This window comes from Equus caballus, chromosome 17 (assembly GCF_041296265.1).
Source record: "Equus caballus isolate H_3958 breed thoroughbred chromosome 17, TB-T2T, whole genome shotgun sequence".
Taxonomy (NCBI): domain Eukaryota; kingdom Metazoa; phylum Chordata; class Mammalia; order Perissodactyla; family Equidae; genus Equus; species Equus caballus.
In genome coordinates this window covers 21,783,689-21,800,441 of record NC_091700.1, presented here as the reverse complement: position 1 = coordinate 21,800,441, position 16,753 = coordinate 21,783,689, and the positions used below count along the sequence as shown (strand labels likewise).

Below are 16,753 nucleotides of genomic sequence, written 5' to 3'. Positions count from 1 at the left end.
TGTGTTTATTACACTATACGTCACCAGTGTTCTACAATGGGTAATAAGGTAGCTCATTTCTTGTGTTTTATAATTCTCATAATGCAAGACCAAGTCAATCTGGTAAATTAATAGTTATTTAAGAAATGGACATTAAAGTGGAAAACACTTTCACTACTGTAGGAGGTCAAAGATAGATTCTGCAACTTGATTTATGACAGTAGTGTGCTTTGTTATATAAGGTAAATCAACTCTTGAGGCTTAATTAAAGCAGGGCCAACTCTAGGCAAAACTCTCCCTTGGACCAAGCTGTCCTCGAAGCCTTTGGCCTTCAACACTTCCCCTGATGGCTCCTCTTCCTCCCAGGCACCTGTGTTTTGGCTTCTGGGACCGTTTGTTTTCAGCCACACCACTTTTTTTTTTTTAAAGATTGGCACCTGAGCTACATCTGTTGTCAATCTTCTTTTTCTTTTCTTTTTTTCTTCTCCCCAAAGCCCCCCAGTACATAGTTAAATATTCTAGTTGTAGGTCCTTCTGGCTCTGCTATGTGGGACGCCACCTCAGCATGGCTTGATGAGCGGTGCTAGGTCTGCATCCAGGGTCCAAATCGGTGAAACCGTGGGCCACTGAAGCAAAGTGTGTGAACTTAACCACTCGGCCACAAGGCCAGCCCAAGCCACACCACTTTTGTAGCCTGAGGTTGAAATAGCTGTCCAGAATGCTGTCTTTTGTTAAGATGTATTATTTTAATATCCTAGGTTAATGACCAATAAATAATCTGATAGAATAAAAAAATATTATGTTAGTTGATGATGTTAATTCATTTATGCTTAGAAAATATTTACTGAATACTCACTGCTAACCAGGCACTTCGGGGACACGTAAATAAATAAATAAGAATAATATATAGACCCTACATTTATGTGAAGGTGTAGCATTCTGTGAGAATTACAGAAAGGAGCCCCCTCTGGGAGGTGGACTGCAGAAAGGTGCCCGCTCCAGGCCCATGTGGTCTGCACCAAGACAAAAGACCTTGGGACCTCAGGGCTCCTGGGTGTCACCCGCCTTCTCCTCAGCCAGCTACCTTAGCACTCTACACCGATTGGACGACCAGATGAGGCAGCTGGGGGTGAGTAGGAGGGGAGGTGACATGCTGAGGGCACAAACCCAAGTAAAAAGACAGGCTGCCTCCCCTCAGGAAGCCTCTGTACATACCTAGTACATTAATGGGCAGCAGGTCTTGGAGCCTGCAGCCTGCTTTCATCAGATGCCATTACCAAAGTGTCTGAAGTCTCTTTCTAGGACAGGTGGCATTCTGTGAAGATCAGAGGCACCCGCCCTTTGAAGAGCTACTCACATGTTCTTTGCTTATAAGTAGAAAAGAAGAGGTCAAACTTTGAAGTAAACAGATAGATTAATAGAATTTGAAATGCAAAGAACTAAAGCCAAAATACAAGGTCAGCATTTAAAAGATACAGATAAACAGAGCAGAAAGTGTGTAGGTCCTTTAAGTGAAATGCCATCATGGAAAGAATGGCAGTGTTTTTATTTCCTAAATAAATTGACTTTGGAACACCAAGAATAAGTAATTCCTGTGGGTTATGGTGTTTTGTTAACACACCGGGCAGATAACTGCAAAATACCATCCTAGAAACTGAGGAGCATTTTGTATGATTTTTACAATGTAGGATAATAGAGAGCACGAGGCATCTTGATCTCTTGACACCAGTAAAAGGAAGTCAGCCTTTAACAGGAAATAATAGATCTTTTCTTCCGCTGAACTTGACCCGGAAGTTCTACTATCCTTGGATTGTTTTTCTTGTCAAGTTCCAATGACTAAATTCAACCAACATAATTTTTGCTAGAAAAGATGATGAAAAGCCTCTGGGAAAGTAACTTTTAAACAGACTTTTAACTTTTACCCTGTCAATTATGTACCGTGTTATATATAGTTTAGGCACTTTTCATTTCAGTACAATGCCTTTCTGCGCACAGGGTGAGTACATAGTGATTGTGAGCAGCTGAGCAGAAGGGCTACACAGAGGCCCCGCTGGATGAAAGGCTGCTCCCTGCTTGTCCCCTGGTGCTCAGAGGAGAGCACCTCTGCTTGCAGCCTGGGCAGCAGAAGGGCCTGCCTGAATGATTTCGGAGGATCTGTTGTAAAGGGCATGTAGGAAGGAGATTCGCTACACAGGGAAGTTCAAGGGCAATGACATAATGAAAGTGTGCTAGACGTGGACATAGACAGTATCCTTAATCCAGCTAATTCATTATCCCCATTTCCCATAAATGGAAAGCAAGGCCTGGAGAAGCTGCGTAACTTCCTCAGTGGTGCAAAGCTATTACATGGCATAGTCGGGATTGGCCTGAGCTGCTGTCTCTCCGCAGCCCTCGGGGTACCCAGCGCATCTGCCGCTTACAGCTCTCCCTCCACCTGACCCCTCTTGGAGCTACAGACTCTTGACAAACATTTTTGTCGCTGTTGACTTTTGGTGGGTAGTGCTTTCTTTGGTAGTTTTCTCTGAATAACAGCAAGCTGTCATTTGCTACTTGCTGTGTGAATGTGGTGGAGCCCTCTCCCATTTGTGTAGCCATCTGAGATAATGTCTCTGGAATTTGACTTTATTTGAGGTGTGAGAGCTTTTTTTTCCCAAGTAAGTATCTTGTAGTAGACTCATTCCAAGAAATATACCACTGTTTCCATTTTTAGATTATGTCAATGTACAGTACTTTCTACAAAGAATGTAGATAATATTCTTTTAGCTCTTTGATTGCTTAATGGAAACATCATTAAAATCTTCTTTAAAGATGGTCATTAAAGATCATGTTCTTAACATGTGGTTACAAATGTGTGCTGTCAGCAGTGGGCTAAAAACAGGTTAGAAAAGCAGGTGTCATTTCCCCAAAGCTCTTGATCTGGATTCTTAGCTTGACCCCCTGTGGCATCGAGCTTAAAGGGCTGAGGAAATTAGAAGCCAGAAGAATCTCAGGCAGGACTGATGCTGAGGATACACTGATGAATTTGCATTGAGAAAGTATACCAGTGAAAGGTAAAATAGTAGTAGCAGTAGAGATTTAGAGCAGATTTTAGTTTCTTGTTTGAAATGTTGCCGGAGAGCACAGAGACAGGAAATTTCCTCTTGGTTTAACTGGATTGTTTCCTGGAAGATCATTCACAAGGTATCTTCTAGTGTTTATTTGAGTCTTTTCAACTATCTCTAAAAGAAACTTTTCCCTTTTGACTGTTGTGTAACATTACTAATAATGAAACTAAATTAAGGAATGATCATACCTCAACCTGATTTTCCTTTTTACTTAATAGTTCTTTACATTAAATTTTTTAAAATAGAATAATCCCTCCTTAATCTCGGAGTTCTCACTTCTCACATATTTAAATAACATGATCAAGTTCTTTTTCACCCCGTCACATAAGTTAGGGTATGTCAAGTAACACATGTTTAGTTTTTTAATCTCTTTCCTTACAGTACGACGTATGTTTAGTTTGATTAGGCCGTAGGGTCAGGAAGACGGCTAAACTCCACTTATATTTTCCCTTCAGGCAGTTTAAACAAAACAGAGGTTTAGAAAGTTCTTAAAATCTTAAATCACACACTCAGAATAATTGGAATTTCAGCACCACATTCATTTTTATCTTCCTTTTCATGCACGTGCTTTTTCACTTTGGAATTTTATTAAAATGCTGCAAGAGCCTTATCTGCTGGTTTCCTAGGGTGAATAATACCTCAGGTTGGCTATTCACCAACTTCTCCTGCGTTTGTCTTTCTAGAGTTGAAGGGACAGGAGGGAGAGCAGTGGTAGCAGTAATAACAATGATGAGACTCCTGCGAGTGCTGGAGCGGGGTGCGGTGCCAGGTCCTGGCGGCCCTTGCCCAGGTGGATGGTTCCCTCCCTGCGCTCTCTAAACGGCCAAGGGGCGCGGCAGCGCTTAGTGCGGAGGCCACACAGGGACAACCAGTAGAACCAGGATTCAGGTCCAGGCACTGCAGCTCGCCTTGTGTGGACTGGTAATCTCTTAACCTCCTTTTTCGGGTTATACCAGGACGCTTTTGCTTTGGAAATAGTGCCTTCGTATTCCACTGTATTTTACCTCCTGCTCTTATAATTTTTGGTAACTGAGTTGCCTTTTCGTGAACACGTTGATGTTCAAAGAAGATATTGTTGAGTTCTTAGAGCAAGATATCATGGGGACAAATCTGAAAGGTGCATATCTAACTAGAATTGATAAGTTGTCAATTGCCTGACATATAGTAAAGGGGTTTTATAGCAAAATAAGAGTTGTTGAATGAGAGTGCGTGAAGGCAGAGTACGTTTGGTACTTTACAACACACTCGGCAGAAAACTTTTCTTGCACAACCTACCAGGAATACATGAGGAAAGCATGTCATGGAATCAGGTTTAGAGTTTAGCGTCTCCAGGATTATGACACAGTCTCAATAATAGAGGGAAATGGCAACCCAGAATAATAGCCAAGTAAATAGAATCCCTAATCTTTGGTTTGTTTGGGTATTTACTCAGCGTAGCCTCTGAAATACTTGAGAGCTTTCGGGAAAAAAGAAATGGAAGAGAGCACCTGCGTTCTCAAGGCTAAGACCTCCTTTTGTGAATGCACTGATTTTTTTAAGAGGGTGTATACATGTTTAATGTGCGGGTGTGTTTGTTTAAGAAAGACATTGAGCTTCAAAAGGCAAAATGTTTTGTAACCCAGAAATGTAATTGTAAATGGAGTTATTAAATCTGACGATAAAATTAAAATACACTAATTTGTAAACAGCGTGTGTGTGGGGCTCCACTCGCTGGATCAGCTTCTGTCTAGTGGGCAGCTCACACACTCTGCTTCAGTCCAGTCCGTGACCCCAGAGACAGAGCCTCAGGTTTGAACCGCGAAGATACTAACCCAGCTTAGGGGGCAATAGAGTTTTTTCAGTTCAAAGGAGGGAAGGAATTTCACTTTTTGGCTGATATCCTCATCTTCCCAGGAACTGATTGCAGGTAGTGGGAATCCACCTTTAGAAAAAGGTGTGGGCAACCACAGCCTTGTGCAGAGAGGAACTTCAAAGTAGAGAAGGTGAGCCATATGGTTGCCCCAGGCTTGGGAGAGACAGGTCTGCAGTGAGGGTTCTGATCTCATAAAATTCACTTTGGACTTTCCAAACTGCTGTTTGTACTATAATTCTTAATCAGTCTGAGCTGAGTTTAGCACATATAATTATTTCAGCATAAAAAGCCATTAACTGTTATGATGGGTTTTAGAATTGATAGTGGTATTGGGAATATGCAGACACGCCTTCTCACTCATTCCAAATCTGTATAGATAATCTGCTTTTTGATATATCCCAGTTATTGTTATGTTTGCTAACACAGGACGGGGTTAATAATAACATAGCAGAATATCTGGACAAATCAAATCTATCTTAGTACTTTTGGTCTCTCTTTCTTTTTAATTGTGGTAAAGTATATATATAACATAAAATTTACCTTTTTAACCATGTTTAAATGTACAGTTTAGTGGCATTCTCAATGTCGTCCATTAACAATCTTGTATAACCATCACCACTATCCATTTCCAGAACTTTTCCGTCATCCCAGTGATGTCTTCTGGATAAACCTTTATCACAGCTGCTAACAGGTAGAAAAATGGGTTGATTTCAGTTACATCTTTTGTTTCCTTCTTTCAGTAGATAAACAGTCATCTCATAAAAAGCAGATGGGGAAAAGTAGAGCAAAGTAAAACAAGCAGTGATTCATTAACTGGGTAATTAGCTTGTGATTGTGAGTGTGATGATAATATCCTAAATACTTAATCATAGACCAATGTTTTGGAATTCAGCACTTGCAAAAAAAAAAGGCAACTTCATCCTTCAGCTCTTGGACTAGGCAGTAGGTTTTCATAAACCTTTGGATCTCACTGTTGTTACCAGTTATGGAGCATTTTCCATGTGTTAAATACTCTCACTTAATCCTTATAACAATCTAGCAAAGTAGACGACATTGTGCCAGTTTAATGATCTTCGAACATTTTACTTCACTCTAACATTTTACCTTTGCTCAGATTGCTTCTAGCAGAAATGAGACTTAGGAGGTTCAGTGACTGGTCTGAAGCCCCATAATCTGTTGGTTAACTCAGGGTCATCGCTGACCAAACCCTTGCTCTAACCGTCAGGATATAGTACCTTCTTTAGAGGCATCTAACCTTTGGTTTAGGAAAGGAAGGATGTATCTTTCCTCTCTATTCCTCCTTGGCAACCCTTCAAAGGAAAACTTTTGAATTGTCAGAAGAGGAGAATTAGACTGACATTTTAAGTTATAAAATGCTATTCTGAGCCAGGTAATGTTCCGTTCAGCCTACAGTCCTCCCTGCATCGTGCTCCTGAGGCTGTAACTACTCTGGTTTTTATAGCTCAGGCTGTTGTTGCTGTAGGGGGCCCCCAGGCCATGTCCTTTTTGGAACCTAAGGTTCTTCTTGGTCCATCAGACTGTCCACTAACTAATGATACCTGCAGGCCTTGAATATAAACCTGACTGACCTTAGTTTAAACCAAATACCAGTGCTGTGTCTGAAATGTAACAGTATGACTGGCTTTTAGCTCTGATTTTAAAAGAGCTGGCCCGGTATTTGTCCCCTGGCATCTTAGGCTTTGAACGCCTGGCCAGTCCTGATAGGTGTTGGGACTACGTCTCCCTCACCCCCAAATATGGAGACCCCGGACATCCCTCCTGGACAGCCTAGGACACACACCCAGTCCATGAACTCCCATTGCACGTCCTAAACCCACAGACAGAAAGGCGTTTCCCTCCTTGATTCCACCAGCTGCTGAGACAGTTCCGCCCTGCTTCTTTCTACACCTCCCGTCACCCTCCACAGCCTGGCCACGACTGGGAGGCAGCGAAATACTCTTTTCCCCTCTATGGCCAGGACCACTCTCCTTAATTCCTCAGTCAGCTGGGAGGGAGGAAATCTGACATTAAGCTTGCTTGTCTATCATCCGGACTTTATGACTCTGAGGAAACACACAGTCACTTAAATTAAAAAACAAACAAACAAAAAAAACCCTTCTAGTCCAAATTCTGGGTCTAGAAAGTTGATCCTTAATCAGACAAAAATGTCACCGTCTCCTTGGCGTCACTAAATCCCTTTTAATAACTTGTGAACTGATCTTTTTATCAACTAAGAATCTTCTTAAAGAAATAGAACCACCTTAGACTTAGCAAGGAGAAAAGGAATTTTTTGGAACGATGTGGAGGCGGCCACAGAATCAAAGGGAGAAGTCAAACCTGTGCTCAGAAAGAGCAGCTTCAGGGGTCGGGGGAAGAAACAGATGTGTCCTTCAGGTGCTGGTGCCAGGAGGAATCTATTCCACTCACCTTCAGACCTTTGATCATTGCACTCCAGATGCAACTTCCAGGAAGAGCGCACTGGCTGGCCTGGCTGGGCCAGCAGCTCCAGGAGGCTGCACCTACCGGGACGACAGCAGGTGCCTGCCTGCATATGGGAGGGCGTCCGCAGCGTCCTTGGCCTCCGCCCACTAGACACCAGGAGCACTCCCCCACTGTGACGGCCAGAGTGTCTCCAGCATTGCCAAATGTCCCCTGGGGGGCACAGCTGCCCCCAGTTGAGAACCCCTGCTCTATAGTAAAATCAGTCCTCTAACCAGAAGGAAATGGGTGCTGGGTGGCACAAGCAAGCCATATCCGGGAGTCTTTCCTCCCTCAGTCTGTCTCCACTGTTCCCGGGCCTGGTTGTAAGCCAACCTCCATCTGTGGCTCAGCAGCCGTGCATGGTTCTCACTCACACAGAGACTCTTGGCCTCCCGGCAGCAGGGGATCACAAAGTCTCCTGAGGGCCCCCCCACGGCAGTTAATCAACCGCTCTCTCTTTTGCACCATCTCTGTACCTTATATACACTGATGTTCTTCATAAACAATTATGCATTTCCATGGTTTTCTCCCCAAATGATGAACTTCTCGAGAACAGAAATCGTGTCTCACTCATATCTGCGTGCCTGGTGTCCCCAGCATGCAGTGCTTGGCACACAGGTGCTCGGTGCATCTTATTTTTCATGAGTGGGAAGACAGGCTTTCTGTCTTCAGTGGAGGAAGGCGTGGGTATGGTCCTGCTCACTGTAGTGTCGGGAGCTTGGCAGCCAGAGGGGATGTCCGGTCAGAACCCTGAAGGAGGGCGCGTGCCAAGTCTGTGGGGAGTCGATACCTCAGCACCGTCCATCCCCCCATCCACTAAGAATCCCCCAGGAAGACCCCGCTTGCGCAGACCGCCCGCGCCTGGAATGACTTTCTGGTCTCTTCCCTGGAAAAGGGGCTCCTCCTGGGCTCGCGCTGGGCTCCGACCTGGCTGAGGTCTGACTGTAGTTCTCAAGCTCAGAGCAGGCAGGATTGCCACGTGAAAGCAACTTCTAGGATGTGTTTCTGAGCTTTCCTCACTGAAGAGTGGATAATCGATAAACACAAAGCGCTGTTTCCCGGGGGTTTCTAGTAATCAAAATATACTCTGCTGCTTTTTTGAAGTAACAGTACTGTTGCTGACCTCCGAAGCACGCCTCCGTCCGGGAGGCTGAGCGCGTCCCCAGCCCCAGTGTCAGCCCCTTCCTGTCAGCACCGTGGCTGTGTCAGCTCCCCTTCTGGCCGCCTCCCCTCCTCCTCGGATTGTACGGCTATTTTCATGCCAAATCCGCTTGATCCTTCTAGGTGCTTTTCCGGCCAGCTGTGTCGTCTCTCTTGGGGCTTGGTAATTATAATCTTGAACAGTGTCCCAAACAAATCCTACTTTTATTTCTTAACATTGTTTCCTATTTGACTTAAGAAACATGTATTTTTTAGTTTAATTAAATAGAAAATCTGTACATCTTTCTTGCTCAGCATTTCTCAAGTTGTAATTACCAGTTGAGAAGAACCTCGTCTCGTTTCTCCACGTGGATCAGTCCCCTCAGTCCTTCTGAGCGGTGGTTCTCACCGCCCGCTGGAATCCCCAGGGGGGCTTATTACAGCACTGATGGCTGGGCCCAGTGCCTGAAGCATTAGGCCTGGGGCAGGGACCAGAGATTTGGACTTCTAGCAGGTTCCCAGGTGATACCCTTGATGTTGGTCTGGGAGATCCACCCCTAGAAGCACAAGATCACGCCTTTCCATAAGACCGAGTCTTAGTAATTTTTATACATAGTGTCTTCCTGGTAAATAATACTGATCCTTTTGCCCACCTGAAATTCACTTAGGCACTCAGTTACAGATAGAATAAATGAGTGAGTGAATGAATGAATGATTGAAAGAAAACCCTTACAAAGATCCTATTTCTAGGTACTTCATCCACCCTTCTTGGCTCTCACTGTCCTTGATGTCACACTGCCATAGTTTTCTTTGATTGGACACCCTTGGTTGGTGTTAAGCAATATATGAAATGGACTCTAAGAGGAGATGGAACTATTCTACTTCTCTTCTAAGGCTTAAAATAATTCTGTTTTTTAATTGCCGCAATAATCCCCTGTATTCTCAAAATCAAGTGATACGCAGACCATTTCACCCCAGGCGCTTGGTAAAGGGGCCAGAACAAGACTCCAGCTTTGCCAGGCTGGCTTAGAGACATAACCAGACTGCCAACCAGTTGCTTTCAGTCATGTTTTCAAATAATTGTATTAGTTTTACATCCAGACGGGTACTCAAGAGGTTAAAGAGTTCATGCAAGAGTATGTTGATATTCCAGTGAAGGTCTGGTTAGATTATATATTAATTACAGAATAACAGGGCGTGGACCTGCAGCTCAGTACACGTGTTGAACTCGTCCTCGGGCTGACAGAATTTTTTCTTGGCAAAAGCATAGCAATATGCACAGTTAGGAGCCCCTTAAACGTGTAAGGGCTTCTGTTTGCAGGGGGTTACCACAGATACTTGGAGTCCACCCAGAAAACATCCTTAAGTGCAAAACTCTTAGGCACTTTTTTCTCCCAGTGTCATGCCTAGAGAACTCCAGCAGCAGCCATGCGTGGCCAAGCATTGTGCCCTAAGAGGAAGAGGGTTCTGGTCGTGACACGACTGCCTGTCCCAGTCATGGCTGGGCAGAGCCATTTGTCAGGACCAGCTCCTGCCTTTTCAGCAGACTGCTCCCACTTTTCTCCGTTCTTTGCCTCTGGGATAGGTACATAGCTGAGACGGCTCATGAAGTGTGCCTGCTCCAGAGTAGGAAACAGAATGGTCCAAAAAGCAGTGGACATTTTGGCTCTGTCTTCAAGGCAATAAAGGGACAAATAATACGTTGGGTCCATCTAGCCATGGGTGACATCAGGAAGCTATTAGACTTTTTTTTTTCCAGAATTTCTACACACATTTGGGTTTTGTCATATCCAGGATGCTGATGTTTAAATCTGGACCTTTCTAGAATGTGAATTACTTTACAGAATTCTCGGGCATGAGGCAGTATATCACAGCGCTTTAAGAACATGGGCTCTGGAACCAGACTGCCAGGGTTCAACAAAAAACCTAAGAGTTGTGTGACCTCTCATGCTCCATTTTCTTTTATGTAGGCCATGTTCCTCACAGGTGTGTTTCAAGGCTCAGATGAGTTAACACTCTTAGCACAGTGCCTGGCACACAGTAAACCCAACAGATAGCTGCCATTACCGCTTTGTCATTTGTGTTGGTGGCAGTCTTTCCTATGAACCCTTTCTAGACCAGCTGTCCGTGGGTCAGGTCCTCGTGCCTGGGGTCTTTACCCTCACGTTATTTCCAGCTCTGTTTCAGCAGTCCCTGGAGAGAATAGCACGTAGTACGGTGTGGAAACCTTCACTGCTGCAAGAGTCGGTCTTGGAATCCTTTTGATATCATAGTTTATTCTAGTCAGGCCTGGAATAATTGCCCTAGTACTTCAAAGTTATGAAACGTGCTAGTTTGAACAGAGTAGTCGAGACGAAAATGTTCTAGCTTGTACCAACTTTTATTAGCCCATTTACCTCTCATGTAAAATGAGGAGAAAAATAAATTAAATCATCATTCTTTAACTACTCATTATATATGCTCTATTCCTCTGAGTGGGATAGGGAGATGAAACTCAACTACTTGTTTTCAGTTTTATGAACTAATATGTACAATGTGTGTCCTAATGCAATTTTGTCTTTCTTAATTGCCATCGACACTTTTCTCTTTTGAGTTGCCATTTTTTTGTTTCAGTCCTTTTGGCAAAATCAGTCCATTTCCCCCCTTAATTTAGGTGATTTCCACAGTGAAATATGTTTCCAATATGGAATTTGTAAACTCTACTTACTTATGGACATAATGGCTCCAGCCTGGTTCCCCAGAGCTCCTAAGAAATTGCAAGTCTAATCACCACCCTTTGAGGATTAAGACTTGAAGACAAAGGGGACATCTTTGTCAGCTTTTTTTTAAAAATCAAAGAGCTCCTGGAATTTTTTTGAGTATACATAAATATAAAAGCCAACTTCAATTTTTCTGATATGTGGAATTGCCTGAAAACATTGTATTTTTCTTTTAATTCTCTGTGTAGAGGTTAGTTCATGTTGACACTTGCAAAACATTTCAATCTAATTAAAGTGAGGACACCGTAACAACATACCAAGAGAATTCCCGCCCCGCCAACTGTTCTTTATCCCTTCAGGTCCTGATTCCTTCTTTTTGAACTTTGATCTTTAGCAATCACATAACATCTAAAATTACCAAACTGCTCAGTTCTGATCAAATTTATTTAAAAATACCATAAGTGTATATGTTTTTCTCTTGCTGTTGCCACAGTCGCCGCTCTCTGAGCTGCAGGAAGGGCTGAAGAAGGGAAATTGGCGAGGGACGCGTGCTAGTTCCGTCCGTCTGCGAGGACAGAGAAGGGCGTGTTTACATTGGCCGTTTGTTGAGTTGAAATGAACCACTTCAAAGGGACAGGAGGGCCGTGCTTGACTGAATAGGTCGGCTCTAAATAAATGGGTTCTACCTTCAGACAGTTCTAGTCATTTAATTATAAACAACCAGCCATTTAATTATAGAATGTTTCAAATATTAAAAGGAAGAAAATGGTGTAATAGGTTAACACCTTTCATTGAAAGCCATGTTTAAATGTTTTCCCTACAACTGTTCTCTGCATCAGAAAGAAACCTGGCACAGAGGGATGCATGAAACCTGATTTGTTAATCAGACTGCATCTGCTTAAGTACTAGCCTGCATCTAGAAGATCTGATGTGAAATGTGCTACTTTGGCAATCATCAAAGACTCAACATTTCTATCATTAGTGATACAGCTGGACCAGAGGAGAGGCCTTCTTTCATCCGTAGAGATTATTTTACTATAAAAAGAAAATTGTGTTTTGAAGTTTAGTTTTGCAAATAAAAACATAGAAATGAAATTCTCTTCCATTAGTTGCTCCTTCTTTCTCAGATATTCCCTCAGATGGAGATTTTGAACTTGAACTTAAATGAGGATGAAAATATTTTGGTCTGCAGTTGAAAATATTGCAATATTCTTATTGTTCTCAACTACTTCAGGTCTCCTAAGTAGCTTACAAGTACGTGTTTGGAGATGCTACTGTGTTTATGTCCACCATACAAACCACTGTGGTCTGTTTCCCACATGGTCGCCCTGCCTGATGAGAATGACCGCGACCACGTGTCCAGTCCAGGGCCCAGCCCCTTGACTCTGCATTCTCCCTGCTGACTGGAGAAGCCTGGGCGCCTGCACCTGGAGCCTGCCCCGCAGCTAAACATGGTGGGCTCCTGGTTTTCCTCCTGCGCTCCGGCTCGGTTACCCCCCCATTCCCAGTCACCCTGGCTCCAAGCCTCAGTCTTCCCACATCTTCCTCTCCCAGAGTCTCCTCCACCCTTAGTGGCCTACATATGTTTTGAATTTCCCCACCTTTGTGCCTTTCTTATATCGTCCTCTCCCCCTGAAGGGGCCTAATTTGAACCTAAATCTTCCCCATCTTTTAAGTTTCTACTCAGATCCCATCCCTCCGTGAAGCCATCTGAATCCCTCCATTGGAATTCGTTTTCCTCTCACTTCTTCCACTGACTGCATTTTGTGTGCTAGCAACATCCACAGTTTAGTTTTTCCCAAACATTTTATGGTGAAAATTTTCAAATATTCAGACAAGTTGAATGAGTAATACAGTAAACACTCATGTACTTGTCATTTAGATTCTACAGTTAACGTTTTGCTCTGTTTGCTTTTTAACATATCCATCTGTCCATTTCTCTGTCCACCCATCAATCCATCGTATATATTTTTTTCCAAAGCAAGTTGCAGACATCAGTACATTTTACCCCAATGCTTTTGCATGCGTAGCATTAACTAGAGTTCAATATTTGTTTTCTTTTTTTGGTAAAATTTATATACAGCAAAATGCAGAAATGTTTAATGTACCATTCGATGAATTTTGATGCGTGTATACACCTTTGTAACACATATCACTACCCAGATAGAGAACACTAATTACCATCACAGCAGAAAGTTCCCTTGTGTCCCTTCTCAGTCAGTTGCCATCTCCTGTCCCAAAGGAACCACTGTTATGATTTTTTTCACCATAGATTAGTTTGGCCCATTTTTGAACTTCATATAAATGTAGTCAAACACTATGTGCTCTTTTGGGTAAGGCATCTTGCATTCGGTGCACCATTCTTGAGATCCATCCATGTCGCCACAGGTGTCAGTAGGTTGTTCCTTTTTGTTATGAGTAGTATTCCATTTTATGAGTTTACCTCATCTGTTTATCTGTATCCTGTTGATGGGAACTTGTGTTGTTTCCAGTTTGGTGTCGTAAGGTCCTTTTCTTTGTTGACATGCTTTTATTTATCTTGGGTAATACCTAGGAGGAAATTGCTATGTCATAGGGTAAGTGAGCTTAGTTTTATAAGGAACTGCTAGACGTTTTTCTGAAGCGGTTGTATCATTTCACCACTGATGTATGACAATTCAGGTTGCCCACAGCCTTGCCTACATTTGGTGTTGTCAGTCTTCGTAATTTTAGCCATTCTGGTGAGTGTATTGTGGTGTCTCGTTGTTTTAGTTTTCTTTTCCCAGATGGCAATGATGTTGAGTGTCTTCTCAGTGCCTATTAGTTGTGTGTGTTTATTTGGATGTCTTCTTTTGTGAAAGGTCTGCTCAAATCTTTGTCCATTTTTAATTCTTCAAAATATGTTGACGATGAGTTGAAGGAGTCCTTTATATATTCTGGATATGAGTCCTATGTGAAACATATATTATGTGAATATATGCTCCCTTCCTGTCATTTACCTATTCATTTTCTTAATGGTTTCTTTTAAAGAGTGCAAGTTTTTAATTTTGGTGAAATCTAGTATATCCATTTTTTTTTCTTTTATGGTTATTGCTTTCTGTGTCTTAAGAAACCTTTGCCTACCTCAAAGTCTCAAATATATTCTATATTTTCTTCTAGACACTTTATAATCTTAGCTTTATACTTAGGTCCATGCCCATCTCACATTAATTTTTATGTATGGTATGCAGTAGGAGTCAAGATTAGTTTTTCCCCCATCTGGGTATGCATTTCCCCACAGTGTACTTTTGTGATTGTGTCCTGCTCACTCTCATATTGTACCTTAGCCTGTTTGTCTTTGAATGCTCATGACCTGGCCTGATCCTTTACACACAGCAAATACTCAATACATGTTACTTGAGTTGCATTAAAGGTTTAGAGGGTAACAAAGAATTCTGGCAATCTCTTAATATCTCAGTGTTGGGATCCATCCCCCAAATTAAATGCCAACGTATATAGCCCTGGTCAACCTGTGAGTTAGCATCATCTGCCAAGAATATAAGTCGAGGCAACAAAGTGGATTGCTCGAATCTTTGTCTTTGGCTTCTTTGGAGGGAAGAATGGAGATAAATTCAGCTTTTCATTGAATTGTTTATATATGCTAGACACAGTGCCTTGTTGCTTTCCAAAACGTCTCCTAGTTTTACCTTTGTAGCAACCTTGTATATTAGATGAGGAAATTTTAGTATCAGGGGTTTTAAGTGACTTCCATGTTATACAATTAGAAAGTTGCAAAGCTAGGAGTTCTCCAACACGGGAGAATCTGGAAGAAAGCAATGACTTGACTCTGACATAAGATTTCTGCAAGAGAATTAACATTTGAATGATTTTAAAGTGTATAGAACTTGATGATAAAACTTGATAAGTAATTAAACATGGTAAATTCTGCATCAACCCAGTCGAAGATAACCAATCAGTCTTCTAACATCACTCCAAGTATATGGGGATACCTGCAAAGGAAAACCCTCGGGAAACATGTTTGGGCCTAAATCTCTGTGCTGTCTGTGTTGATTAGATAGTGAAAATGCATTGAAATCATTAATAGCTTCAGGGCCCACACCCTGCCCATGACGTTTGTAATGTTCTTGTAGTCAGGTTATGGAGGCAAGTTCTTGTTTCAGAAAGCTGGACTGTTCCCCTGGTGCGCAGATGTGAGTGTGTGCTTTTGTCCCTCCTTGGTGTCTGCCGGTGAGTGGTGGCTGATCTTTCCTCTGTTTGCAGGTATGCTTCAGAAGTGTCCTTCTGTTGATGACTTTGTAAGTGCCCTCGTTTCTGACTTGGATCTGGACTTCGAAACTTTCCTCATGGATTCCGAATGATGGAAACACCTCGAATCTTTTAAATCAAGGTCATGTGGATATTAACTTTGTTGTAAATACAGCTGTGAACACTCGTTCCTGATTTCAATATTCACTTCTGTAATAACTTCTGAAAAACCTTAAACTGATAGAACTTGGAATAAATAATTTGTTTTAATTATGCTGGCTTTTAGCCTGTTGGCTGATTCTTGGACCTATGCAGATCTACTCAGTGAGCTAGTAGAAACTAGACTTAAGGGCTGAGCATTTCCTTAGTCCAGCCACACTCCGGTTGGCCTTTTCCCCTTTCCATTGATCTTTAAATGGTTAAATTAAAGACTTAATTAAAAGCAAAATTATTTTTGGTTTGAAGCAGTCTTCAGAAGGATTACACAGATAGTTCTTTTGAATGATTGCCATGCCTAAAGACCACTGTACTAGGCTTTGAGAAGGCACTTGGAGTAGTCAGTCACAGTGACCGAGAGACCAAGTACGGTTTCCAAAGTATGCGTAATTGACTGCACTGGGTTTTTCTGAGTGCTCAGGCACCACACAGATGGACTCAGAACAGAGGGAACCTGAACTCACACTTGTCTGGCTTGACTGTGAATGTACAGAAACAGGTGCAGGTGCGGTTAATAAGTGATGTGCCAAGATCCAGCAACTGATAAGTAAGGAAACTGGGCTTCAGACTGTGTCTGTCTCTATCCGGAACCCATCTGCTTTACATTACTGCGTACCGTATCATTGTGTGTTAATAACAGGAAAGGAATTATTTAATGTGTTTCTCCCACCATCAAAGTCAAGAATTTAATTACAGACTTTAGTTTAAAAAGGCATTTGCTAGCATCCTCTTCCTGCTTTTCACTAAATGACTAATGATGTTCCTAAAAGACTAAATTAAAAATCCCCAAAACTAAGACACGTCCAACCTATTCACAAAGACACTCTTGGGCCTCTATCAACCCCTTTTCAGGTGACGGTGAGTAAGCAGGAAAATCTGTATGGAACCTTTGTGCAAACATTTCTCAGAAAAAGGAAAGGGAAAGGTCACCTAGAAGATGATAATTTGGAAAATTATTTTTAAAAGGAACTAAATCACATTGTAGAAAAACTCTCTGGTATTCTTAGTGAGATTTGAGAAAACATGGTATTTGTGAAGCTGAAAGCCATAAAGAAAGA

At 42.3% G+C, this 16,753-nt stretch overlaps 1 protein-coding gene across 3 annotated transcripts in view; it reads left to right on the top strand.

Annotated features, from left to right (window-relative positions):
• MIPEP (mitochondrial intermediate peptidase) overlaps nucleotides 1–15,752 on the top strand; it is a 185,062-nt gene extending 169,310 nt beyond the window's left edge. For all 3 annotated transcript variants that reach the window (XR_002800956.2, XM_070240099.1, XM_023621392.2), the window contains one exon: nucleotides 15,495–15,752. Coding sequence is in view for 2 of the 3 variants with exons in the window: in XM_023621392.2 (XP_023477160.1) it covers nucleotides 15,495–15,592 (98 nt within the window). In the remaining variant the exon portion in view is untranslated. The remainder of the gene's footprint in view (nucleotides 1–15,494) is intronic.
• The last annotated feature ends 1,001 nt before the right edge of the window (nucleotides 15,753–16,753 follow it).